The 27,402-nt window shown below is 44.7% G+C and overlaps 1 protein-coding gene across 5 annotated transcripts in view; it reads left to right on the forward strand.

Moving 5' to 3' along the window:
• Window positions 1-649: 649 nt before the first annotated feature.
• tnikb (TRAF2 and NCK interacting kinase b) overlaps window positions 650-27,402 on the forward strand; it is an 80,614-nt gene continuing 53,861 nt past the window's right edge. For 2 of the 5 annotated variants that reach the window (XM_053487963.1, XM_053487965.1), the window contains exons 1-2: window positions 650-1,147; window positions 12,937-13,002. In XM_053487963.1, the coding sequence (XP_053343938.1) occupies window positions 1,088-1,147; window positions 12,937-13,002 (126 nt within the window). In that variant the 5' untranslated portion in view covers window positions 650-1,087. The remainder of the gene's footprint in view (window positions 1,148-12,936; window positions 13,003-27,402) is intronic. The other 3 variants (XM_053487964.1, XM_053487966.1, XM_053487967.1) reach the window with 3 other exon arrangements.

Raw genomic sequence — 27,402 nt, forward strand, 5'->3', positions numbered from 1 at the left:
AATGAGAGAGAAAAGAGATAGAAGTGAGACAGCAGTGAGAGATAAGTGAGAAGGAAGTAAGACAGCAATGAGAGAGAAGTGAGAGAGGAGTGAGAGAGAATTGAGAGAGAAGTGAGACAGTAATGAGAGAGAAGTGAGACAGCAGTAAGACAGCAATGAGAGGGAAGTGAGACAGCAATGAGACAGCAGTGAGAGAGGAGTGAGAGAGAATTGAGAGAGAAGTGAGACAGCAATGAGAGAGAAGTCAGACAGCAATGAGAGAGAAGTCAGACAGCAGTAAGACAGCAATGAGAGAGAAGTGAGACAGCAGTGAGAGAGAAGTGAGACAGCAGTGAGGGAGGAGTGAGACAGAAAAACTGGAAATGAAGATATTATGACAGCTGTTTAAGGAGAGGATCTATTTTATGGTATTTATAGATGCGGAAATCTGAGAACTGACTTTTTGAGGCGATAACACACACACACGCACACACACACACACACACACACACACAGACACTATCACGAAATAACACCCACAGGAAGTTTTGCAGCCTGCTACTGTAAGTGCACCCTGTGCGTGCGATGCGCATGTGCCAAGTGTGTGTGTGTGTGTGTGTGTGTGTGTGAGAGAGAGAGAGCGGATGATGGGCGTGTGTGTAAGCCCTTAAGCCCCGCCCCTCTGCCCAGCCACTCCCGGTTGCGCGCGCTGATTGACGCCGTTTCACCGCGAGCTGATTTGCGCGGCCGCGCGCTCCAGTTCGTTTCACGTTCGCACAAAAAAAAAAAAAAAAAGCAAGAAAGAAGATCCCGATCCGATGTAGCACCGGAACCGCTCGAGCTGCTGAGGGTTCGTGTGTTAGCGGAGAGGAAACCGGGGGACTGCAGGCATCATCCGGGGAACCGAGAGAGAGAGAGAGAGAGAGAGACGGAGAGAGAGAGAGAGAGACTGATGTGCTGCTGCTGCTGCTGCTGAGTCTGAGGGTTCGGGATCGGGATCGGGTTCGGGTTCGGGTCCGGGATCGCTCCAGCTCCACATGCAGGTTCCGACCCCGGGCTCTCTGGGTTTCTCTCTGCAGTGTTTCGGTGACGGTACCCGCGCGGGATCATGATGGCGAGCGACTCTCCGGCCCGCAGCCTGGATGAGATCGACCTGTCGGCTCTGCGGGTGAGTAACCCGGGCCGGACCGCTCCTTGTGTTCAGGTTCTGGTCGGTAGAGTGCGGGTCTGACCGGTAACGGGTTCCGTGCACCTGCGCGCGCGCTGATCGGGTTCTGCTGCACGGGTGGCGCGAGCGCGAGCGCAGGCCTCTGATTGTCCTCGGAGGTGTGAGGGTTTAATCATCATCATCATCATCATCATCATCCTCTAATCTTAGCGTCAGGACAGTACAGTGTGTGTGTGTGTGTGTGTGTGTGTGTGTGACTTTGATCTCGCGCTACAGTGTAACATCAGTTCTTCCGATCAGAGCGGCGGCGCGTGCAGTGATCCCTCATGTCAGCGCTGGTTCGGACCCGGAGCTCCTGGGCTGGACCTGAACCGTGTGTGTGTGTGTGAGTGTGTGTGTGAGTGAGAGAGAGCTCCGGGCTGTGTGTGTGTGTGTACACATGCAGAAATATTAATAATTTGTTTATTATTATTATTATTATTATTATTATTATTATTCATGTCACAGAAATTCGGTGAAATTTCACAAAACCACCACAGAAGGCACCTGCGTGCTAAATCCCCTGAAGAGTGTGTGTGTGTGTGTGTGTGTGTAAGCCTCTGTAAAATGCTTATAACGGTGTGGTTGAGTGTATTTATTGCGCAATCCGCCATTTCATGTCTCTCTCGCTCCGTGTGTGTGTGTGTGTGTGTGTGTGAAACAGCAGCACGGTTTTCTCTGGAATTAGTGTAGAACTGAGCTTCGGTGCTTCTGCTCTTTTGTTCCCCTGCTTCTGATCTTCATGTCAGTGGCTTTGCATCCACAGTGTTCTCAGCTGTGTGTGTGTGTGTGTGTGTGTGTGAGAGAGAGAGAGAGAGAAGAACATGAATGTCAGCAGGTATTTCTGCCCCCTGACAGGACAAACCCCTCACTATCCCCCTGACATGTCTCACTCAGGGTGCTCGGTGTCGTCTCCACGTTTCCCGCCTCGTCATCACGGTGCCCCTGGTGAGACGTGGACATGACAGTAATGCAGCGAAATCCCACCTGCAGCACCTCGCCTCGCCTCGCCTCGCCTCCAGCATGTCTGGGCTTGAACTGAACCGAGGTGTCATCTGAGAGCAGACGCTCCGCCTGCATGTGGATATTCTAATCACTGTTATCCACTGCTGCGCTCTCGTTCCTTCCTGGTTGTGTTCCTTCTTCTCGTGTTGACTCTCCGTATCTTTAAGATGGAGTCAGATCAGACGAGTCATACGGGTCATGTCTGAATGAAAGCTGCTCCTATGTTTTAGAGAATCTCCGATCCCGCGGCTCCGGTTGGGATTCATAGACGTCCTTGAGCACCTGGTGTTTTAGCATCTGTCAAGCTCTAAAATATTTTCCGCTCATCTTAAGAATTCATCCGTGTCGGATGCTGTATTCACATCGTCACCACACCCATTGGCAAGCCGAGCTCTTCCTCATGCCTGCCCATGGGCTCGTTGCCTTTCTAGGGTCCCTTGTGAGTGAAATTAGGTCACGCAGTGCCGTGTGCACTCTCTCGTCTCACTGGGGAAGCGTATCTGTGCCTCACGTTTTCGCTTGCATGGATTTGAGCAGCGATGCCACTACAGCCTTCGTTTTATACTCCATTTTTTCCTTGTCTGATCTTTGTGCTTGAGAAATTCAGTTATATCGTAGCACTTCTTTAGAATTTACTGTAGCGTTGTTAGCGTTGCATTTCTGTACATGCTGTAACAATGATGTGAAATCATTCTCTTAGAGATGATATTGTTTGTCTCCAACAAAGGCTATTATACGACAGTAATAGGACCACACCTGCTTTACAACACCCAGCGCTCGGAGCGAGTCTGGCCAGGCCGTGACTAGCACACGCTATAACTACACTACCAGTCTCAGTCAGGCTGGACACAATCCAGTGGTTTTTATTTATTTTTCTTTATTTATAATATTTTTAACATGTACGTAAATACTGAAGACATCCAGACTATAAACATGTATGGAATCATGCAGTAAACGGTTTACAATTAAATAAAGTTTAATTACTTTAAGTAATAAATGTCCGTCAATCTGAAAAATCTTAAGAACTTTCAATGTGTATTCAAGTGCAGGCGTCAAAACAATCCAAAGGAAAGGAAGAACAAGAGCTACCTGTGCTGCAGAGGATAAGTTTATTAGAATGACCAGCTGATTGACATCTCAGATTAGAGCAGACATAAAAGCTTCTCAGAGTTCATGTGGCAGACGTAATTCAACATCTACAGAGACTGCGTGTATAAAGCTGGCATCAAAGCAAAAGGTGGTTACTTATCAAAGATCTAAAATATATTCTGGGTTATTTAAGATGTTTTTGTTACCTCCATAATTCCATATTTCTTCTGTCATGATTTCAACATCTTCAGTATTATATGATATACAATGTTGAAAACAAAATGTGTCCAAACCTTTGACTGGTACACATGCTACAGTTCTGCGGTGTGAAAGCGGAAATCCAGAGTAATAGACAATCTGTCTGTTAAATTGCAGCGACTCGAAGTAACTGAATAACGAAAGAAACTGTAGCGCTGGATCAAGTGCTGTTCTGTGTGCTGCTGAATAACGAGTGTTTGTTGTGTTTGAACCGGTGTTTAATCTGATAATTATGCGCTAATTACAAGTGTTCGTGCAGCAGTATTTTCCTGACATTTAGGACTCCTGTTAGATTCATTCCCACGCTCGCTGTCTTCTCCTAGTGCTCGTTAAGCGTGGTGATTATGGGGTGTAAGTGATTAGTGTGTATCAGGCATCAGTGTGAACTCTGGAGAAAATCTTCTGGACGTCGTGCGCTAGGCAGGAGCGGGGTCGAGCGCGCGGACGCCCCGAGTTCGGCATGTCGAGGGTCCACAGGAGGTGTGAGTGAAGGACGACGTCAGTGACAGGACACGGCGGAACTGATTTACACAGAGCCGGATCTTCCCGAGCGGAGAAGAGCCGAGAGGAAGCGACAGCAGCGGAGGCGTGGAGGTGTAAGACCCTAATGTGCTGCTGCGGTCGCTTCTGAATTCCTCCTGACAGATCATCAGATTTATTTTGGGACCAGCGATTAGGGAGCCGTGTTTGTTTGTGTGACTCAGAGAAAACGAACTATTTCTCCTTTTCAGGTCCCCTCTCTCCCCCCCCTCTCCCCCCCTCTCTCTTTTCTTCCCCGTGTGTCCTAATGAGGATGAGGATGAGGATGATGATGTTCTGGTGTTCTTCTGGATGACGGCCACATGCTAACAGACTGTGTGCTGACTTCAGTAACCTTCAGATGATGGTGTTGATAATAAATAAACGCCTTTCTCCTTTTAGAAAACTTTTCAGTTATAAAGCTTCCGCATGTCTTCCCGCTGATGCAGAAGTGTTCCCACAGCAGGTCTGGGCTCGTCGTTGCCCCCTGGCTCATGACAGTAGGTCAGAGCTCTGCTGCGCTCTTCCACACTGAGAGCTCGAGAATGCGAAGCTGCTGATCTGAAGTCGTTTCCCAGCATGCCTGAGCCTGAGCGAGCGTCTGTCACCGCGTGTCTGTCACCGCGTGTCTGTCACCGACGTGTTCAGGGTTCTTATGAAGCTGGAATGAACAACACGCTTCACATCTACAGCACAGGAAGAGCTAAAGGATGATTAATGTGTGTTTGTAGAATTCCGGGTTGTGAAGGTGTTAACGAACCTTCTGTAGCAGAAGATCTGCATGCAGGCTCTTTTTTACCCGTAAGGAGAAGTGTGTTGATGTGGAAGGAGTCTCCAGTGTCAGCGCGCTATAACACTCAGAGCGTAAAACTGGAACGCTAAGTTTTAACACGTCTTCAGGACAGAGGAGTTTACACTTCTCTGTGGTTTCTCAGTCACATGACAAGCTGCGATTTTCTTTGGAGAGAGAGAGAGAGAGGGAGAGAGAGAGAGAGATGGGTGAGGGAACGAGTATTTAACAGGAACCTGAGGACCTGCTGTTGTAGGACAATAATAAACATCATGGTGGTTACAGTAACTCGGCTTCATCACACCATCCTGGCCCTCAGCGCTTTCCTGCAACGTCACCATGACTTTCATTCATTCAGTTACTATATCGTCATTAAGCTCAGTTTATTGTTTAGTTCATTTCAGTATTACTGCACGTGGACTGGGACCTTTATGTTCTGTGTAGAACCTTACAAGAAGGAGTTTCCTCTCAGAAATATAAAGAACAATGTCTTTTACAGTTAAAAAGTGTGTGTGTTTGTGTGTGTGTGTGTGTGTGTGTGTGTGTGTGTGTGTGTGTGTAAATTAGGGAAGTGTGTGTCTTTTCTCAATAGCTTGATGATATGCAGTTAGAGCAAAGGTTCTTCAGGGGTTCCTCTAAGCGTGCACTGTTGCCTCCACCAAAGATTCAGCATGAAAGTGTTTTTATTAATTAATTAATTTATTTGTTTTTACAGTGTAGTCCAACGCTAAGAATCATTTAAGTTCAATCTCTGTTAACTTTTATAAACTCTTTAAAGTCTGATGGAGTCTCTGAGCTCCACGCTGCGGGAGCAGAAGCGCAGGGAACCGAAGTGATGCTCCTGTTATTTACAGACGGAGCTGCAGTTCATATTTCTGCACAGCTGACATTTTAAAATGACGCGGTTAAATTCGTGAGTCATAAAACTGTATTTTGGGCGATGTTTAATAACAATACTCCGCGTGACACGTCTCCGACTGTTTAATCTTTCAGACTGACGACTTTATTGATTATTTTAGAAAAGGTGGATTTAATAAATGAGTTGTAGATTAACATCTGTGATTTGTTTGTTATTTTTTCGGCACGGCGCTGTCGGAGGAAGACGTTTCACACGTACGGTGCGAGTCTCTCCTCACGGAGAGCGGAATATAAATAAACCTGATGTGATAGATTTAATCTGCGCAAAGTGGAGCAAGTCAGCTGTGTTAAATTATAATTATTATTTAAAATAAAGAAATAAGTTATAATATTACTAAGAGTAAAAATATACTCAACTGTTATAATAAACATTCTGTTTTACGTTTCATCCATTTCCAATTAACATCAAAGTGCAAATAAAATTAAAAGAAATAAAGAAAAATGGTAAAAAATGTAATAATGCTATGAATAACTTTTATCGTAGAAAGAATTTTATTATTAATTAATCCCATGAAAATCAAAATCATTTCATGAACCTGTGCAATTAATTACAGGTCTTATACAGTCAGGGATTTATCTCGTTTGTCAATAATTAAATTATCTTTTTAATAGTTTTAAGATGATAAATAAGTACTGGCACACATACTGTACTCTTAGAGTTCATTGTTTGTTAATATGTATATAATATAATAATAAATTATAAACAATAAGGTTAGATTTCAGCAGGTTTGACACTGAGTAACAGATGAAACCTGATAAAATGTTTTTTTTTTAACAGATCTCATAAACAAACATGAATTATTAATTAAAACTCTATAACTTTGTAGATTAAACACCGGTGTGTGTGTGTGTGTGTGTGTGTGTGTGTGAAGGACAGTAAGTGGATCATCATCAGGGCTCCATCATCATAAATCTCCAAGTGATGAGAGTCTGTCCATCAGAACATCTCAGCAGCAGTGTGTGTGTGTGTGTGTGTGTGTGTGTGTGTGTGAGACAGAGAGTGTGTATTTGTTCCTCTGCTCCCAGCCTTTGGACCTTGGACCTGGATGCCTTCTCTAAGTTCTGCTGTTATTCGTGTGTAATGGAGGAGGCTTGTCAGGACTGGCGTGTGACCTATGGCAGCTCCAGACCGTTCTGGGACTCATCTGCTGTAGGCGGGGCACGGTGCGAGTGGGGTGCGGTATGGGCTGAGTGCAGTGCGATCAGGAGGCTGTATGGGCGGGGCACGGTACGAGCGGGAGGCTGTACGGGCGGGGCGTGGTGCGAGCGGGAGGCTGTATGGGCGGGGCGCGGTGCGAGCGGGAGGCTGTATGGGCGGGACACGGTACGAGCGGGAGGCTGTATGGGCGGGACGCGGTGCGAGCGGGAGGCTGTATGGGCCGGGCGCGCTGCGAGCGGGAGGCTGTATGGGCGGGGCGCGGTGCGAGCGGGAGGCTGTATGGGCGGGGCGCGGTGCGAGCGGGAGGCTGTATGGGCGGGGCGCGGCGCGAGCGGGAGGCTGTATGGGCGGGGCGCGGTGCGAGCGGGAGGCTGTATGGGCGGGACACGGTGCGAGCGGGAGGCTGTATGGGCGGGGCGCGCTGCGGTGCGAGCAGGAGGCTGTATGGGCGGGACACGGTGCGAGCCTCTGCAGTCGTCTCTGTGTAAATGCAGCTGAAGTTTCTCTCCTCTTTCGGTTTGTGTCGTTCCTGCACGGTGAGTTTTCACACGGCGTGAGAAGAGAAACCTCACGCTGCTGTAATCCTGCCCACAAGCACACAGCAGATGCTCACACATGGCAGCCGTCCATGTTCTCTAACAGGATGTGAGTGATGGAGGGTCGTGTGCAGGTCACGGCTTGAGTTCTGGTTCAGATTCGCAGAAATGTTAGTGAGAACTGAGCTGGTGATGTGGTGAAGGAGCAGAAACCAGTCAGGTGGAGACGGTGTCAGTCGTCTGAACAGTCAGGATGTCGGAGAATCAAAACAAAACCACTCACACAATCACACACCATCTCTTACCATACTGTGACGCAAAATAAACATATTAATCATTAACATTAATAAATGATCAACATTAACATTATTGTTAATATTTATGATCAGATGTATTTTGGTCAAATATAGCCAGGTCAGAGATTAGCTGGTTTAATAAACCGCTACAGAAGTTGTAATATTTATTCAGGTTCTTTAGAAAATCATTACTTTCTCCCTCTCTCTGTCTCTCTCCCTCTCTGTCTCTCTCCCTCTCTGTCTCTCTCCCTCTCTCTGTCTCTCTCTGTCTCTCTGTCTCTCTCCCTCTCTGTCTCTCTCCCTCTCTCTGTCTCTCTCCCTCTCTCTCCCTCTCTCTGTCTCTCTGTCTCTCTCCCTCTCTGTCTCTCTCCCTCTCTCTGTCTCTCTCCCTCTCTCTGTCTCTCTCTGTCTCTCTCCCTCTCTCTGTCTCTCTCCCTCTCTCTCCCTCTCTCTGTCTCTCTGTCTCTCTCCCTCTCTGTCTCTCTCCCTCTCTGTCTCTCCCTCTCTCTGTCTCTCTGTCTCTGTCTCTCCCTCTCTCTGTCTCTCTGTCTCTCCCTCTCTCTGTCTCTCTGTCTCTCTCCCTCTCTGTCTCTCTGTCTCTCCCTCTCTCTGTCTCTCTGTCTCTCTCCCTCTCTGTCTCTCTCCCTCTCTGTCTCTCTGTCTCTCCCTCTCTCTGTCTCTCTGTCTCTCTCCCTCTCTGTCTCTCTCCCTCTCTGTCTCTCTGTCTCTCCCTCTCTCCCTCTCTCTGTCTCTCTCCCTCTCTGTCTCTCTGTCTCTCCCTCTCTCTGTCTCTCTCCCTCTCTGTCTCTCTCCCTCTCTGTCTCTCTGTCTCTCCCTCTCTCCCTCTCTCTGTCTCTCTGCTCAGTCAGTCAATTTAAATAGAAAACATAACCTGGGTGAGTGCTTGCTTACACCTGAGACTCTTATAAATATTAAGTAAAAAACCTCACCACTGTACATTTTACAAGGCTCAGGTTCAATTCCCACCCAAAGCCCAGCCACTGGATGGACCCAAGCATGATCAGTGGGAGCTGCGTCAGGAAGATAGTGAAATAGTAATGAAAATAGTTGCAAGCAGCGATGACGGGCCCAAGCACACTGTGCCATCGCCACCCCGGATCCACCGCACAACCTGTGTGTTATTAGAGTGTGTTAAGACCTACAAAAAGCCATCGCCGCCTGAGTGCACTACACGACTTGCACATTTCAGACACTATATAGGGCTGATGTCAGTTTAGGGCCTAAATATTTGTTGAGTGTGTTAGTGTGTGTGTGTTGAGTATGAGAGTGTTAACATTTGTAATTTGTGTGTATGTATGTGTTTATTTGTGTGTATGTGCGTGTGCACGTGTGCACGTGTGTGTATATGAGTGTGTACATGCGTGCGTGTGCATGTGTGTGTGTCTGTGTGAGTTGAGAGTGTTAATATTTGTAATGTGAGTGTATGTATGTGTGCATGTGTGTGATGTATGAGTGTGTGTGTGTGTGTGTGCATGCATGTGTGTGTGTGAGTGTTAACATTTGTGATGTGTACGTGTGTACAATAGGCCACAGATGCTGGAAAATAAGTCTCACACTATGATGTTCCTCAATGTGATGTCACTGAACTCGTCACTCAATATAATGTCACTCAATAGAAAGTTATTAATCATTATCAAGTTTAAGGCTTCATCACAGCTAAGATAAGATATCAAAAATCTCTCTGCAATTTTGCTTCCTCGATGTCTTTGGTGCCGATCGTATAAATTCCCTAGGAAGAGTAGATTAAAATCCATCGGGTGCATTTTTGCAAAATAACTGGTCTCCTGTTGAGTTGAGCCCAGAACATGCAGTGCGAAAGTACAAGGAGCTCTCAATGTGTACCGACTTTCGTGTGCATACGTAAAAGTGTGTATGAGCCATGCAGAAAAATCTCGAGTAGGGCCATGAAACTCTCAGACATCCTAATGGCAGCAGAATCCAACCTGCCTTGCAAAAAGCCCAAAAGGTTGAAAAAAATCCTTAGGAAAACAAGAAGGTCCTGAGCACCCTATAGTGCTTGGGCCCTAATAATAAAAATCATCCATTCATATGGGGAGGGATTGTACAGAATAACAGAACACAGTTCTCTATATAATCTTTAGATATAGACTAGTGCTTGGACACCATCAAGGTAGATAGTGTTCCCAGTACGCCTGAACCATGATCGGACTGCCTGATTCATGTCTGAAACGCCGGCCTCCCAGGAGCTCCTGTTATGGCCCAAACAAGTGGAAATGTCTTGGAGTGATGTCAGGACTGTACAGGGGACGCAGCAATAACTCCCAGCCCAGCTTTTGTAATGTGCAAGTGGTGTTGGTGAATAGGTGTGTGTTGATTTTGTGTGTGTTGATTTTCAGTGATCAGGCGTTCCACTCGCTGAATGTGTGAACCTCGACCACCTCGGCCACGGAGGTGACATGTTTTACGCATGTTTTACTGCAGTATAGAGTCTTCTGTAAATGTCCATCACTTTCATTCTGCAGAAATTTCATCATTTAATTGATATCTTAAACGTGTGTCGTAACGGAGCCGATCACAGCGTCAGTGTTCTATTGTTTTATCATTTCTCCAGCCCTGATTAACAAATCCATCAGTAATGTTTTCTCAGTGGTTCCTGCTGTTGTCACGCTTCTCAATGGGGTACCACCTGAACTCTAAATCTGAACTGGAACCCTCTAGAAGGTTCTTGTGGAGGTTCAAACTAAATGAGGCTTTAATGTTTTGTTTTTCTGCCAGTGCAGCGGTGTTTCTTCATTGCTTTCAGCACTCATTTTTAAGATAAAACGTTTTAACTCCACGCCCTAATCAGTTCCACATCTGTCTCTCTGATAAGGGAAGCTTTAAAGGTTCTGTGTGATCCTCTCACACGTGCTCCTCAGCTTGGTGTTAGAAGTCACACTTGGTTTAAAGGAATCCGAGCTTGCTCAGCTCCACCTTCACAGAGTCCAGAGTCGCATGCTAACGTTAGTGTACAGGAACTCGTGTTTATCTCAGTGTCTTTTGAGGTTTTTTTTTTTTCGTTTCATGTCAGCATTTTTGCTTTCACGTCCTGAGGCACCTGTCAGCTGTGCATGAAGGAAGCTTTCGTTTTGTCTGATTTATTGTGGTTTCCTGTTTCCTCATTGAGAAGCTCCACATGTCTTCTCCTCTCATTGTTCTGCTGAGATCTTTCATTTTGTCCTTCATTAGATGAAGTTTTTGAAGATAAAAAAAAAGCAAGTGTGACATGATTGACAGCTGGTGAGGGATTTTGAAAATGTTGTGTTTCTTCTTTCTCAGCGTTGCGTAACGTATCGGCTGATTTTCATGAAGTTCACGCTACACGGCTGTCAGCTGTAGAACCTTCGAGGTTCGCTTCCATGCAAACGATGTGACTGTTTCACCTCGAGCTTTATTTGGACCTCAGGCTTTGATGTCTTATTTGACGTCTCCTGATTTACATTTAATCTTTATTCAAACTGCAGCAGCTGCTTTATTTATAATCACCTGATAGTTTCTCAGCTTGGATGAAACCCCGCTAGCTTAAAGCCGCTAATGCTCATGGTTTCACCGTGAATGTTCTCAGGAACAGTTTTGTGATGTCACCAGGTCGCCTCCCAAAGCTTTTGTACACAACCAAAGGTTTAAGAGCAGCATGACTAAAGCGTGGAGTATAATATGTCAAGATGTGTGTGTGTGTGTGTGTGTGTGGATGTGTGTGTGTGTGAGGATGTGTGTGTGTGTGTGTGTGTGTGTGTGTGTGTGTGTGTGTGTGTGTGGATGTGTGTGTGTGTGTGTGTGTGTGTGTGTGTGTGTGTGGATGTGTGTGTGTGTGTGTGAGGATGTGTGTGTGTATGTGTGTGTGTGGATGTGTGTGTGTGTGTGTGTGTGGATGTGTGTGTGTGTGTGTGTGTGTGTGTGTGTGTGTATGTGTGTGTGTGTGTGAGGATGTGTGTGTGTATGTGTGTGTGTGTGTGTGTGGATGTGTGTGTGTGTGTGGATGTGTGTGTGTGTGTGTGGATGTGTGTGTGTGAGTGTGTGTGTGTGAGGGTGTGTGTGTGTGTGCGTGCGTGTGTGAGTGCGTGTGTGTGTGTGTGTGTGTGTGTGTGCGTGTGTGTGTGTGTGTGTGTGTGTGTGTGTGAGGATGTGTGTGTGTGTGTGTGTGTGTGTGAGTATGTGTGTGTGTGTGTGTGTGTGTGTGTGTGTGTGGATGTGTGTGTGTGTGTGTGTGTGTGTGGATGTGTGAGGATGTGTGTGTGTGAGTGAGTGTGTGTGTGTGTGTGTGTGTGTGTGTGGATGTGTGAGGATGTGTGTGTGTGAGTGAGTGTGTGTGTGTGTGTGTGGATGTGTGAGGATGTGTGTGTGTGAGTGTGAGTGTGTGTGTGTGTGTGTGTGTGTGTGTGTATGTGTGAGGATGTGTGTGTGTGTGTGTGTGTGTGTGAGGATGTGTGTGACAGCAGCAGTGATGTTGTGTCCATGTGTTTAAGTGTAAAGTTGATCCTCATTTATTAGTAAATCTTGGTGACAAAACATTTAAATAATTAGTAAAAACACATTTTCTCCCTGAGTTCCTCGACTCTGTTGTTCTGATAAAAGATGTAATGAAACCTCGGGAGCTTTGCTTTTTGAAGACGCTCCACTTCGTCATCATCCTGCCGTGAGCACGTGTGTGTTGTTAAGCGTTCCCTCAGAGAAACTTCAAGAGCTTGAAGTTCTTCTAGGAGCGAAGGACACGGGTTGTTTCCTGACTGTGTTATGAGAAACTGAAAAGACTTCGGGACGAGTTGTTGTAGGAAACTAATCAACATCAATCAGCAGCACGACCTCTGCTTCATCACACCATCTTTTCATTGCTTATTTTCCTACAACATAACCACACACACACACACACACACACACACACACACACACACACACACATTTTTTATTATTTACATAATGTTTGTGATGTAGATTAAAGATTAAATTTAAGAGATTTATTAAATTGTAATGTTTTTTTTACATATGCTTTATTATTCTAATTTGAAGTGATCACTACACACGCTGGGCTGTGTGTGTGTGTGTGTGTGTGTGTTTACTGTTACAGATTATGCACTAATCTCTCTTGATACTCTGGTGAGAAAGATAATAGCAGCTAATCTGTGTGTATTTTATGTATTTTATGTTTTTTCTCTCCTCAGGACCCTGCGGGAATCTTTGAGCTGGTGGAGCTTGTGGGAAATGGAACGTACGGCCAAGTGTACAAGGTAAGTGCCCTTGGTAGGGTTAATTTAATCCCCTGTAAGAGCACGGGATTTGTGTGCTGATCGTGTTACAGCCGGCCCGGAGACAGTCGCTGGTTGTTACAGGTTCTGACTGCCGGAAGGCTTCGATGCGTCAGAGCGGTATGCAGAACGTGTGGAATGCCGCGGCGTGTCGGGACCCGCGGGTTTCAGTGAACACCGCACTTCTTTTCTTTCTTTGTGATCCTCTTACAAACAAGACAATCTGTCTTACATGTGCAAATAAACAAGGGTGCAAAACTTTCTGCTTTATTTCTCCCCAGCGGTCTGTGTGGCGTTTCTGTAGCTATTCGGGCGTCTCACTGACCCCCACACGGTCATTATAGTCCGCGTTGTTAGGGACACTTTTCACAGACTGGATATTCTCAAAATCAGATTTACTCGTTTTATTTCAGCTTTCTATTTTTTCATAGTGGAAATATTTGATGGTGCTGTAAATTTTGCATTGTTTTGTTTCTGAATTGTAGTAAAGGGCAGAGCAAAGTGGCCTTGGGGGCGTGTTTTTAACATGACTGACGAGAGAGAGACGTAAACACTAATGACGAGTGCAGTACGGAGCTGTGATTATTCATGATTGTCCTCGCTCCTGTTGTCTGGTCCAGACAGTTAGGAGTTAATGGGAACTTCACCCTGAAATACGGCAAAATGTCAAAAACTCATTTTTTAAATAATATATATATAAAATATATATATATAAAATATATTATGTAATATATAATAAAAAGTGTTGTGGTTATATCAGTGTGGATTTTGTTTAGTCACACTGGATCACTCAGCCTGCAGGTGCGTCTGTGGGTATTTAAGTCTGCAGTTTACTATCAATAATATGTTGGGAGAGTTTTATTATAAGATATAATAAACTCATGCTTTATTCAGCAGCTCAGAACAAGTAAAGTAGGGTTGAGCTTTTTTTCACACAAGACATTTTAATTACAAATTTTGTGGAAGATCATGAGAAACATTATAAACAACACAAAACCTTCAGGTTACGTCCTCTACCAGCTTCAGGTTCACGGCAGTAGCTGGAGACGCCATCGTAGTACAGGGACACACCGTATAACGTCTGTGTGTGTGCATTAACCGACCGCGTACACGTCTGTGCTCCTGTAAGGTTTAGAAGAGTTTAGAAATCCTGATTGGAGAACAGGGCGTAGCGAACACAACAGCTTCCCACACACAGAGTGTGTATCTCACAAGCACTTGTGCATTTCTAGAGTGTCATGGAAAAGAAGAGTATATAGCAATCTTCAAATTAATTACACGAGAGAGATACAACCTTGTGTGTCCGAAAATGTCTTGTATTTCATTTTGCAATCAAACTGTTTGTTTTTAGTTAGAAATATCTGTGTTGTGTTTAGTAATTTGTGTTCATTTCTTGATTGTTGATGTATTTTTTATGAAGTTAGTGGTTCTGTGTCGCTCTGATGTCAACTGGTCTCAGTGTTATTCCTCCTGCCAGTTACTGTGCAGTTTATATAAAAAAGTGTCCCGTAATCTCAAACATAAGTGACATTAGTTTTTGTTGTATATTCCTTTAAATGATTTTTAACAGGTTTTTGATTCTTAGTTTCTAAAAACACAACCGCAGTGTAGATGTAGCGATGACATTGGAGCAAATGTTGGAGGCAAAGTCCCAGAATGCACTGCACCATCTCATTGTGCTTATGTATTACGGCAGAAACTCTACGGCTAGTCGGTGCAGTCCGAGGTGACGGGTGGGACGACGTTGACGGTGGCGTTGGTGTGAAAGTCGAAGCTCTGTTTGAGCAGAGAGTACAGACGAGGACGTGAGACAGATGGACACGCTAAAGCTCTTTGCTCTCTTTAGGTAGAGATGAGGTGAGGGATAACAAAGATACCACTTCACTAGTTCTTGCACAGCATTGTGGGTAAAAGTGAGTGAAACCTGACCCCTGGTGTTCCTGATCTGCCATCACCGACAGGTTCCTCAGACTGACAGCATTGATCAGATGCTAAGTTTAGATCTTTATTGATGTGTATCAGGTGACTAATTTGTAAAAGTGGATTGCTGTAATGTAATAATGTGAGCCGTCACTGCAGCACAGAGCGATAGAACGATAGTTTAGGTTTAAAAAAATTCTGCATGAATAAAGCATGGCGGAGGATGTGTTTTTTCAGCAGAGTGAAAGATGGAAAGCTCTGTGGTTTTCAGAAGTTATTTCAGATGACATTGACCCATTTCTGGAAGAGTGACACTCCTGAGAACATCAACTCTCACTGCACAGCTCAGGATTGTAAAACTAAACCTTTAAATAGACTGAAACGAGTGTCAGTGTAGTGACAGTGTTAGCATAGAGTCAGTGTTAGCGCAGGGTCAGTGTCAGTGTTAGCATAGAGTCAGTGTTAGCGTAGGGTCAGTGTCAGTGTTAGCGTAGGGTCAGTGTTAGCATAGGGTCAGTGTTAGCGTAGGGTTAGTGTCAGTGTTAGCGTAGGGTCAGTGTTACTGTAAGCATAGGGTCAGTGTTAGCATAGGGTCAGTGTCAGTGTTAGCGTAGAGTCAGTATTAGCGTAGAGTCAATGTTAGCATAGGGTCAGTGTTAGCGTAGGGTCAGTGTTAGCGCAGGGTCAGTGTCAGTGTTAGCATACAGTCAGTGTTAGCGTAGGGTCAGTGTCAGTGTTAGCGTAGGGTCAGTGTTAGCATAGAGTCAATGTTAGCATAGGGTCAGTGTTAGCGTAGGGTCAGTGTCAGTGTTAGCATAGAGTCAGTGTTAGCGTAGGGTCAGTGTCAGTGTTAGCGTAGGGTCAGTGTTAGCATAGGGTCAGTGTTAGCATAGGGTCAGTGTCAGTGTTAGCGTAGGGTCAGTGTTACTGTAAGCATAGGGTCAGTGTTAGCGTAGGGTCAGTGTTAGTGTTAGCGTAGGGTCAGTGTCAGTGTTAGCGTAGGGTCAGTGTTAGCATAGGGTCAGTGTCAGTGTTAGCGTAGAGTCAGTGTTAGCATAGAGTCAATGTTAGCATAGGGTCAGTGTTAGCGTAGGGTCAGTGTCAGTGTTAGCATAGAGTCAGTGTTAGCGTAGGGTCAGTGTCAGTGTTAGTGTAGGGTCAGTGTTAGCATAGGGTCAGTGTTAGCGTAGGGTTAGTGTCAGTGTTAGCGTAGGGTCAGTGTTACTGTAAGCATAGGGTCAGTGTTAGCATAGGGTCAGTGTCAGTGTTAGCGTAGAGTCAGTGTTAGCGTAGAGTCAATGTTAGCATAGGGTCAGTGTTAGCGTAGGGTCAGTGTTAGCGCAGGGTCAGTGTCAGTGTTAGCATACAGTCAGTGTTAGCGTAGGGTCAGTGTCAGTGTTAGCGTAGGGTCAGTGTTAGCATAGGGTCAGTGTCAGTGTTAGCGTAGAGTCAGTGTTAGCATAGAGTCAATGTTAGCATAGGGTCAGTGTTAGCGTAGGGTCAGTGTCAGTGTTAGCATAGAGTCAGTGTTAGCGTAGGGTCAGTGTCAGTGTTAGCGTAGGGTCAGTGTTAGCATAGGGTCAGTGTTAGCATAGGGTCAGTGTCAGTGTTAGCGTAGGGTCAGTGTTACTGTAAGCATAGGGTCAGTGTTAGCGTAGGGTCAGTGTTAGTGTTAGCGTAGGGTCAGTGTCAGTGTTAGCGTAGGGTCAGTGTTAGCATAGGGTCAGTGTCAGTGTTAGCGTAGAGTCAGTGTTAGCATAGAGTCAATGTTAGCATAGGGTCAGTGTTAGCGTAGGGTCAGTGTCAGTGTTAGCATAGAGTCAGTGTTAGCGTAGGGTCAGTGTCAGTGTTAGCGTAGGGTCAGTGTTAGCATAGGGTCAGTGTTAGCGTAGGGTTAGTGTCAGTGTTAGCGTAGGGTCAGTGTTACTGTAAGCATAGGGTCAGTGTTAGCGTAGGGTCAGTGTTAGTGTTAGCGTAGGGTCAGTGTCAGTGTTAGCGTAGGGTCAGTGTTAGCATAGGGTCAGTGTCAGTGTTAGCGTAGAGTCAGTGTTAGCATAGAGTCAATGTTAGCATAGGGTCAGTGTTAGCGTAGGGTCAGTGTCAGTGTTAGCATAGAGTCAGTGTTAGCGTAGGGTCAGTGTCAGTGTTAGCGTAGGGTCAGTGTTAGCATAGGGTCAGTGTTAGCGTAGGGTTAGTGTCAGTGTTAGCGTAGGGTCAGTGTTACTGTAAGCATAGGGTCAGTGTTAGCGTAGGGTCAGTGTTAGTGTTAGCGTAGTGTCAGTGTTAGCGTACGGTCAGTGTTAGCGTAGGGTCAGTGTTAGCATAGGGTCAGTGTCAGTGTTAGCGTAGAGTCAGTGTTAGCATAGAGTCAATGTTAGCATAGGGTCAGTGTTAGCGTAGGGTCAGTGTCAGTGTTAGCATAGAGTCAGTGTTAGCGTAGGGTCAGTGTCAGTGTTAGCATAGGGTCAGTGTTAGCATAGGGTCAGTGTTAGCGTAGGGTTAGTGTCAGTGTTAGCGTAGGGTCAGTGTTACTGTAAGCATAGGGTCAGTGTTAGCGTAGGGTCAGTGTTAGCGTAGGGTCAGTGTCAGTGTTAGCATAGGGTCAGTGTTAGCGTAGGATCAGTGTTAGCGTAGGGTCAGTGTTAGCGTAGGGTCAGTGTCAGTGTTAGCATAGGGTCAGTGTTAGCATAGGGTCAGTGTTAGCGTAGGGTCAGTGTTACTGTAAGCATAGGGTCAGTGTTAGCGTAGGGTCAGTGTTAGTGTTAGCGTAGGGTCAGTGTCAGTGTTAGCGTACGGTCAGTGTTAGCGTAGGGTCAGTGTCAGTGTTAGCATAGAGTCAGTGTTAGCGTAGGGTCAGTGTCAGTGTTAGCGTAGGGTCAGTGTTAGCGTGAGGTCAGTGTCAGTGTTAGCGTAGGGTCAGTGTTAGCGTAGGGTCAGTGTCAGTGTTAGCATAGGGTCAGTGTTAGCGTAGGATCAGTGTTAGCGTAGGGTCAGTGTCAGTGTTAGCGTAGGGTCAGTGTTAGCGTGAGGTCAGTGTCAGTGTTAGCGTCGGGTCAGTGTTAACGTAGGGTCAGTGTCAGTGTTAGCATAGGGTCAGTGTTAGCATAGGGTCAGTGTCAGTGTTAGCGTAGGGTCAGTGTTAGCGTGAGGTCAGTGTCAGTGTTAGCGTAGAGTCAGTGTTAGCGTAGGGTCAGTGTCAGTGTTAGTGTTGACCTTAGTGTCAGTACCAGGGTTTGTGTCAGTGATAGAATTAGTGTCAGTATAGTGTCAGTGTCAGTACCAGGGTTTGTGTTAGTGTCATATTTTGTCACTGTGTCCATAGTATTGTTTCATTTTGTTAGTTTCATTGAATTAGTATATCAGTGTGTGAGTGTGAGTGTCAGTGGGTTAGTGTGTCAGTGTGTAAGTGTGTCATGTGTTGGTGTGTCATGTGTCAGCAGTGTTGGGGGACATTACATTTTAAAGTAACTAATTACATTACAAAATTACTGTCTTTAAAAAGTAATCAGTTACATTACAGCGTTACTTTCTGATAAAAGTAACTAGTTCAGTACTTTTCCACTGCAGAAAATGAAAACTCCTTTGTGATTCCTCATGCATGTTGTTAAGTCAAGACCTTTGACTCACTCAGAGAAGTTTGGCCCATAATCTGGTTTATCATGGGCGGGGCTTGTAGGACGACTTTCACACGCACACACACACTAACGGATTAGGAATTACTGATGTCTGCCTCACGGATTACATAAATTGTCTGAATAACGGATTAGATAAAAAAAAAAAAAAAAACCTAAATAACTCAGTACTTGTCGCGTTAGATTACTCGTTACATCAAAAAAGTAATCCGAGTACTTTAACGCGTTACTTTGTAATGCGTTACACCCAACACTGTGTGTCAGTGTGTTAATGTGTTAGTGTAAGTTTATCATTGTCAGTGTTTTAATGTGTCAGGGTGTCAGTGTACCAGTGTTTCAGTGCTAGTTTGTCAGTGTCAATGTTTTAATGTATTTGGGTGTCAGAGTGCTTTTGCGTCAGTGTGTCAGTGTCGGCATCAGTGTGAGTTTGTCATTGTTTTAGTGTCAGGGTGTGTGTCAGTGTACCAATGTGTCAGTGTACCAATGTGTCAGTGTACCAATGTGTCAGTGTGTTAGTGTCCCTATGTCAGTGTTTTCATGTGTCAGTGTGTCAGTGTGTTAGTGTCAGCTCATCAATGTGAATTTGTCAATGTGTCAGTGGTTTGATGTGTCAGGGTGTCAGTGTACGTCGGTGCGTTAGTGTGTTAGTGTGAGTTTGTCTGTGTTTTCATGTGTCAGTGTGTTTGTGTTTGTGTGTCAGTGCATGTCCAATGTTTTGGAGTGTGTACAATGTGTGTTTAAAAAATAGCAATGCAAAAATGTATAACACAGAATTCTTTTATCTTTAAAAACGAAGAGAGGAACTGCAGCAGAATCGCTGCATCTGTAAATAATCTGCTCGAGACAGGAAGACGAGACGGAACGGTGCAGATGTGATTTGGTAACGTTATACCTTTATTGCAATGATGGCTTGCAGAATGTACTTGCACGTTACAAGTCATGACAAGTGCAAGAGAGGAAGAAAAGAAGAAAATAGACATAGAGAGATACGGAGAAATAGAGAGAGAAGGAGAATAGATTAATGTCAACATGGCAACTTACAATCCATCTATCTCTGAGATATGACATAATCATTAAATTCAAAACATTTTTCTTAAATAAAAAATGAGATTTTAGAGCTGAGGAGCGTAGCGACAGAATCTTCAATTCTTTTAGAATTTAACAAGAAGGATGATTGAGCAGTGTGTCACAACCAGACTCTCATTTGTGCTGTTGTTTCACATGCAAATTCCATCAGCAGTAAAAACAGACCTCCAAGGTTCTCCATTTTAATCAAAACTGAATGATGTGAATGTAAAGAGCTGAAATTTGAAGCCAGATTGATCATCTTTAAAGATGCAGCTGGTCATTTCACTACATTTCGTACTGTGTATGTTTGTGTATGTGACAAATAAAATTTGAATTTGATTTTGAATTTGGTCATTTTTGCGTCTCTGCATGCAGGGACAGGAGAATCCGTTAGAATCAGAGCTGCTTAATGATTCAATAGGTTTTGGAACAACGATAACACAATAACGATGGTGTCAGAATTCTTTTATTGCTTATAGATGATGTTCTTCACCCACGGTTCTAATCTTTAGGTCCATTCAGAACCTGAGCACTAATTCAGTTCAGCAAAGTATTTGGGTTTGCAATTCAGTGACTCAGAACGGTTCCTTCACATACACACAGTGTGTTTGAATAGAACCCTGCTGTGTTCTCCCCCTCAGTCCTTTAGTCAATAGAACTCGTGTCAGACAGCGTCTGCTGCTGTATTTGCATTCGATTTAGTGCGTACTTGTTTTGCTGAATAGAATTACAGAGTATTTTCCTTTCTTTATTTGACTTATCCCTGCTGAAAAAATCTACTAAGTGCCCTCACTGGTAAAAAGTCACTCATTAACAGGACGAATTAAAGCCCAAATGAGTTTCAGCCATTTGGATTTACACTCGTTTGAAAGGGGCTAAATGAAGACTGATCTAATTTGGACTGATTATCTAATTAACCAGATGCAGATTATTTTAGGAGAGGTATTTCACCGCACTGTGCCTCTCAACTGGAGAGACATTGGAAGGTAAATATTCCTCTAACACCAGGAGATGTTCTGCTAACGCTGTGTGCTCAAATCAGCGTCATGGCGCCGAGCCAGATTAAACACACCAGTGTGATTTAGCCCATAATGAGACGCCGTCCCATCACACTGAAGCTGGCTTTTTGTTGATCTGGTTTCAAGTCCCAGAGTAATTAGACACTCCTGGCTGGCTCGCTAAAAATGCAGGAATTCTTAGACAGGCAAGTGTTAAACTTACCCATGATTCATGATCCACGTGTTCACTCTAGATATGAGAAAGGGCAAGGTAAAGTTCAGTTCTGCTTAAAAGTGGGGAGAAAATAGAGATCACACAACCCACTGAGAATTCTGAAAATCTTCCACACTTGTGTTTTCAGTGAATTTTAGAGATGTGTGATTAAATGGATTGTGCAGCTAAATTGATCTTTTGTTGATCCATTCGGTTCGTTGACTTGATAAGTCAGTTTTCTGATTTTAAAATTATTTACATAAACCCACATTAAATGTCCTAAAAGTGATGAATACACAATAAGAATACCCCTCCATTTCCCCTAAAGAGTACAAAAAGTACTCTCATTTTGAGAGATTTTAATTTCTTATGGTGCTGAAGATTTGCAGGAGAAACAGATCATCACAATCTGAGATGTGACATAAGGATCCTCGGCCAATTGGCGTACAGGTTTTATTTACACACATCCAGAAAACACCAGAAATGAAGCCTCGGTGTGGTTCCTGGAGGAGGACGGAACTTTTAGCAACGTCAAAACTCCCCACACAGGGTGCAGCCTGTAATAACTCACATGAATCCTAATGAATGCTGCTCATTGCCCTCCTCTGGTGCAGATGATTGTACTGGTATCACACGGTCGAGGGGTGAAGTTTATCATCTCAAGTGACAGCGTTATTTAATGAACTGGAACACAGAGGTTTAGGTGAAACTGTTTTAGGTGATACAGCAAAGAGGTAAATTTAAAGTCAGATCCCAGAACAGTTGATTCCTACAATTACATTTGCATCCAGTTTAGTAGCAGATAAATGTTCAGCATGGTTTAAAAGAGCTTCTCTGAGAATATAAAAAAAACAACAACAAAAGAACAAAAACACTTTATAGAGGCGTTGCGGTGGCTTAGTGGTTAGCACTGTTGCTTTGGACTTCCAGGGTCCGGGTTCGATTCTTGCTTTGGGACTGTGTGTGTATGGAGTCTGCATGTTCTCACTGTGCTTGGTGAGTCCTCCTGGTCCTCCGGTTTCCACTTACAGTCCAAAGACATGCACATTCAATTCAATTAAATGTTATTTGTATAGCGCTTTTAACAATTGTCATTGTCGCAAAGCAACTTTATACAATCGAAAGAAAATTATGGAAATTTTTATGAAATGTGAAAAATGTGTGTGAATCAGAATGATCAGATCGTCCCTGATGAATGAGCCGAGGGCGAAGGTGCTGAGGGAAAAACTCCCTGAGATGGTAATAGGAAGAAACCTTGAGAGGAACCAGACTCACCAGGGAACCCATCCTCATCTGGGTGATAACGGATAGGACATTAGACTAATTACTGTTCCCAAAATGGTCTGTAGTGTGTGTGAGTGTGTGTTTGTGCCTTGTGATGGATTGGCACCCAGTCCTTGGTGTTGAATAAATAAATAAATTACAATGGAGAAGACCTGAGTTTGCATTTTAGCTTAAATTGCAGTGGTGTTAAATAAAATATTCTTCTTTATTTTAAAACTCTTAGCAGTCAAACACATATTCAGAGTCATTGATACCAAGTGAATCACATTCCTGGGTCGGATCATCCTTTTAATTGGATTATATTCAGTTTCATACTTTTTTTCTCTTTATGTTATCTTTATGCATGAAAAATGTATTAAACCATTTCTCCTGACTGATTCCATCTCTCAAATCTGTACCTTTAATAATTTCACAAGAAATCTGAGCGTAGTGTAGATTTAAATCCCATCTAAGTTCTAACACGTGGCCTCGAGGCTCCCACACCAGTGATTGTTCAGTTTCTCAGTGTCTTCTCTCCACTGTAAGTGTAAAAACGGCTGTAATTACCCGGGAGATGGTGAGAACAGGATGTACTTTAGTGACGGAGCGCATTACTGTACGGCTGCAGCGCTGCGTCTGCTCACTGAGAGCATCTACAGGAGCAGGGTTTGATCTGCTCGCTGTGTCCTTGCCCAGATCCCTCGTGGCTCTTTTACTGACGGTGCGCCATCTTGGGAGGCCGAGCAGCGCCAATAAAAAGGTGTCCTGTGTGAGGGAGAGATGGATTCTGGGTCAGGATGTGCTTGTGCGGTGAGCCGTTGAGACTGCGAGCTCATGTCCGCTGCGTTTGAGTTTCGGCGCTGTGGATCACGAGGAGACGGCAGACTGTCTCGCTGCAGTCCACTTCTCCTTTCATGGGGGACTGTGGAGTTATTTCTCTTTCATGCGAGCTTCACCGAGTGTCGGAGGAGATGAAGTGTTTGGTGCCGTTGATTTGTTTGTCCTGTTTTAATTGCTGCAGGTTTTTTTTTATTTTATTTAAAGTCTGTGTGATAATGAGACTGTTATCATATTCGTGGCTGATGATTAATGATAGAACTCCTAATTATCCTAAATTAATTAAACAGAGTATCTATTTGCACCCTGCTGAGAAAAGCCACACAGCAGCTATACATTCACTCAGTAAATGAGGGTCAGGGTTGGTGGGGGTTCTGGGTGTTTTTTGTGACTTGCACATACCGAGGCCGTAGTAATAAACTCAGACGTGTAGACCAACAGAGTCTTCACACCGCCAAATCAAAACGTGTCTACTGTGTAATATGGAAAGTGCATGTAAATGGATGCAAATAGGACCGGGGTGGGACTACACGACACCTGGGTGTAAATAGTTACGGACACACACAAGTCCTTATAGCCACGTGGGCTAATCCAGTCCGGGTGCAAATACTGTATCATCTGCCTTATTTAAATGTCTTATTGCTTTTATATAAATTATATAAAACCTAAAAGGGAAGACATGAGATGTAATTATTGATAATTACTTTATATCATATATATGTTGAAAAACACTTAATGAAAAAGACTTAATAAATCCAAAATGACAACAGAACAGAAGATATAATAAAATAGTGTGTGATGAAGTGGTGTTCCTGTTCACATCATGAAACTCATTATTTCCCCCAACATCACATCCACGGGTGCTTTATTCCTCTTACACTGCTGCACTTTCCGTCTCATTACAGTCATATATTTATGGAAATCAGTCTGTTTATCAGTTTTGATGTTGTCCGTGAAATGACGTTCTAGCAGCTCAGGTTTTGATCGAGTAAGATTTTCACTTGTGTAGGTCAGAAACCCTGAAGCCGAAACACATCCTCGTGTCGTTTTGTCACCTTTTCCGCTCCGTTGTTCGAGGCGTCGGCGTACAGACACAAAAGCTCTCACCTCGTTTGGTAGCGTAAAGACAGATATGAGAGGGTCACTGTGGGTCGGCCGTCTCTGCAGACAGACGAGCTCGTCTGGATAAGACTGTGAAAATCCTCAGCCTCCTCCGCCCGCCGAGCCTGTTGCTAGGATACAGCGAGGAAGGTGATGTGGGTATTTATTCTGACTGAGTGGCAATGGAATGAAATAACTTCCTGTTACTCATGTTTCAGGTATTTATCTGGGAATTGTTGCATTCACAAAAACATTTCGATGTGTCTGATTGTTTTAAACTCAGATTTTCACGTGACTCAGGTCGAGGAGACGCAGCCAGGATCGGACCTGCTGATGAAATCTCACAGCAACGTTTCCCTCTCTCTCTGTCTCTCATACACACACACACACACACACACACACAGAGCCTTGGAGCGAAACCTCGCTCAGCTGTTTTAATCAGCTCAGGTGTTCTGCTGAACAGTACTTCCACTAACCGGGTTATTACGACATTAAAGTGTCTCAGGTGTTCTGAATGGACCAGCGCGCCAGTGAAGATCTGGTGAAGTCTTTTAGGAAAAAAAAAATCCATCCTTTCGAGCAGTGACTGTGTGTAATACTCAACACGCTAACACACAGACTACACTTCCTGTGTTACATCATGAGCGAGTCTCCAAAACGTTCCTGTGAATAGCAGCACGTTCGTGTTCCAGCTCGGTTCAGAAACTCTCCCTGACACGGGCCGTGATGCAGAACTGCGACTTCACTGACACTTCAAAATCACATTGATCTGTTTCAGTTCACTTCCATCTATAGAACAGTTTAGCTACAGAAACCAGAATTCTGGGTGTGTCTCCTATCACGACGACTAGCAGCGGCGTCTCCTAGGCAACGGTGTGGAAATGTGACGGGAACTAATTAAAAAATCTAAACCGATTGACATCGGGCCGGATGGGTTCCACCCACCTCAAACCTTTTTTAATTATAACCCCTCCCACCTTAAACCAGTCAATTTGTGCCATTTCTACCTCAAATTACCCCCATTTAGCCCCTCCCACTTTAAATAAAACACCTTATAGCCCATTTTACCCAGCAGAATATGGCCCCTCCCACCTTGTATGGAATGTGTTGTAGCCCCTCCCACCTCATATGAAACTTGTTGTAGCCCCTCCCACCTCATATGGAACTTGTTGTAGCCCCTCCCACCTCATATGGAACTTGTTGTAGCCCCTCCCACCTCATATGGAACTTGTTGTAGCCCCTCCCACCTCATATTCAATTCAATTTTATTTGTATAGCGCTTTTAGCAATTTTCATTGCCGCAAAGCAGCTTTACACAATCAAAAGAATTATTTAAGTTTGTATGAAATGTGAATTTGTATGAATCAAAATGGTCAGTTTGTCCCTGGTGAGCAAGCCGAGGGCGACAGTGGCAAGGAAAAACTCCCTGAGATGGTAATAGGAAGAAACCTTGAGAGGAACCAGACTCAACAGGGAACCCATCCTCATTTGGGTGAAACAGAAAGCAGTAAATGATCTGCATTTATACAGTGTGTAGGGTGGGAGGCAGTTCAGCTATAATAGCTGATGTTAATTGATGTTAATATGGAGTCCAGGTAGTTATTTAAGACCCAGGTAGACTTGTAAGAAGTTCCAGTCATGAACTATCGAACTGTCAAGTCCCCAGAGAAACAGCTGCCAACACCAGTCAAGGCCAGAACCATTTTCTAGGTAGAGAGAATCATTCCCAGACACCAGACGCATCCCAGAGAGACACACGGGGCATCCATGTGACGAGATCTTCAGCCAGAAGCGGGGCACCAGGATGGGTCAGACAGGTCCGGAGGGCAGAGGGCATGAGGCCATAGAGCCTCATGTTAAAATGCTGAACTTTACAGCAGAAATAAACGTCTTCACGGCCTGGTACAAAAAAACTAATGAAAAATAAATAAAACAGGTCTTTGTAGCCAGATATTCCTTTCATGACAGCTGTGCAGGGGTGAAGATTTATGTAACTCATCATGAATTTGTGCATAATTTGAGTTGAAGCTGCATTGCAGGTGTCCAACCGCTAGCTGAATTGGTGAACTGGTGTAGACCCTGACATGGCGCGGTGTGAAGGGTACGGATCATGCAGTATATAAATTAGCTAGCTTGTACTAACTGAAGTGAGTAGGCGTGTTCCAACCAAAGGCTGGGTTCCATTTGCTCCGCCCATTTGCCCATTTAGGCAGGGTGTAGGCGGAGTCAGCTCCCGCCAGGACGGTGGAGACCAGAGCTCATCCCGAGGGTTTGTCCAGGTGTTTTTCTAGAGTCTATGGTCTGAGGTCACCACGCACCTAACAGAATGCAGATGTAAGAGATGTGACGCGGTTCAGTTCTTCATCAGACTCACAGGAAAACTGATGAGGAGCGTAACGTGTCAGGTGACATAACTATGGAACAACAGTGAAGAATAGAGTCTTCTTCTTTGTCTTTGGGCTGTTCCCTTTCAGGGGTCGCCACAGCGAATCATCTGCCTCCATCTAACCCTATCCTCTGCATCCTCTTCTCTCACACCAACTAACTTCATGTCCTCTCTCACTGCATCCATAAATCTCCTCTTTGGTCTTCCTCTAGACCTCCTGCCTGGCAGTTCCAACCTCTGCATCCTTCTACCGATATACTCACCATCTCTCCTCTGAACATGTCCAAACCACCTCAATCTGGCCTCTCTGACTTTATCTCCAAAACATCTAACGTGGGTTGTCCCTCTGATAAACTCATTCTTAATCCTATCCATCCTTGTCACTCCCAAAGAGAACCTCAACATCTTCAGCTCTGCTACCTCCAACTCTGCCTCCTGTCTTTTCTTCAGCGCCACTGTCTCTAAGCCGTAGAGCATCGCTGGTCTCACCACTGTCCTGTACACCTTTCCTTTCATTCTCGCTGATACTCTTTTATCGCACAACACACCTGACACTTTTCTCCACCCATTCCAACCTGCCTGTACCCGCCTCTTCACCTCCTTTCCACACTCCCCGTTGCTCTGGTGAAGAATAGAGTGAATTTTGTTATTTATATAATAGATGTCCTTTTTACAGTTAGAAGTCTGTGAGAGTGTGTGTGTGTGTGTGTGTGTGTGTGTGTGTGTGTGTGTGTGTTTTTGTGTGTGAAAATTTAGTGGTGATTCTAGTCTGATGTTAAGATCCTCGTCGACTCTTCGGCACGTGGCTGGCTGGTGGTTCTGGTTGCTGGTGGTTCTGGTTGCTGGTGGTTCTGGTTGCTGGTGGTTTTGGTTGCTGGTGGTTCTGGTTGCTGGTGGTTCTGGTTGCTGGTGGTTCTGGTTGCTGCTGGTTTTGGTTGCTGCTGGTTCTGGTTGAGAAATTTT

This window comes from Clarias gariepinus, chromosome 26 (genome assembly GCF_024256425.1).
Source record: "Clarias gariepinus isolate MV-2021 ecotype Netherlands chromosome 26, CGAR_prim_01v2, whole genome shotgun sequence".
In the NCBI taxonomy this organism is placed as follows: domain Eukaryota; kingdom Metazoa; phylum Chordata; class Actinopteri; order Siluriformes; family Clariidae; genus Clarias; species Clarias gariepinus.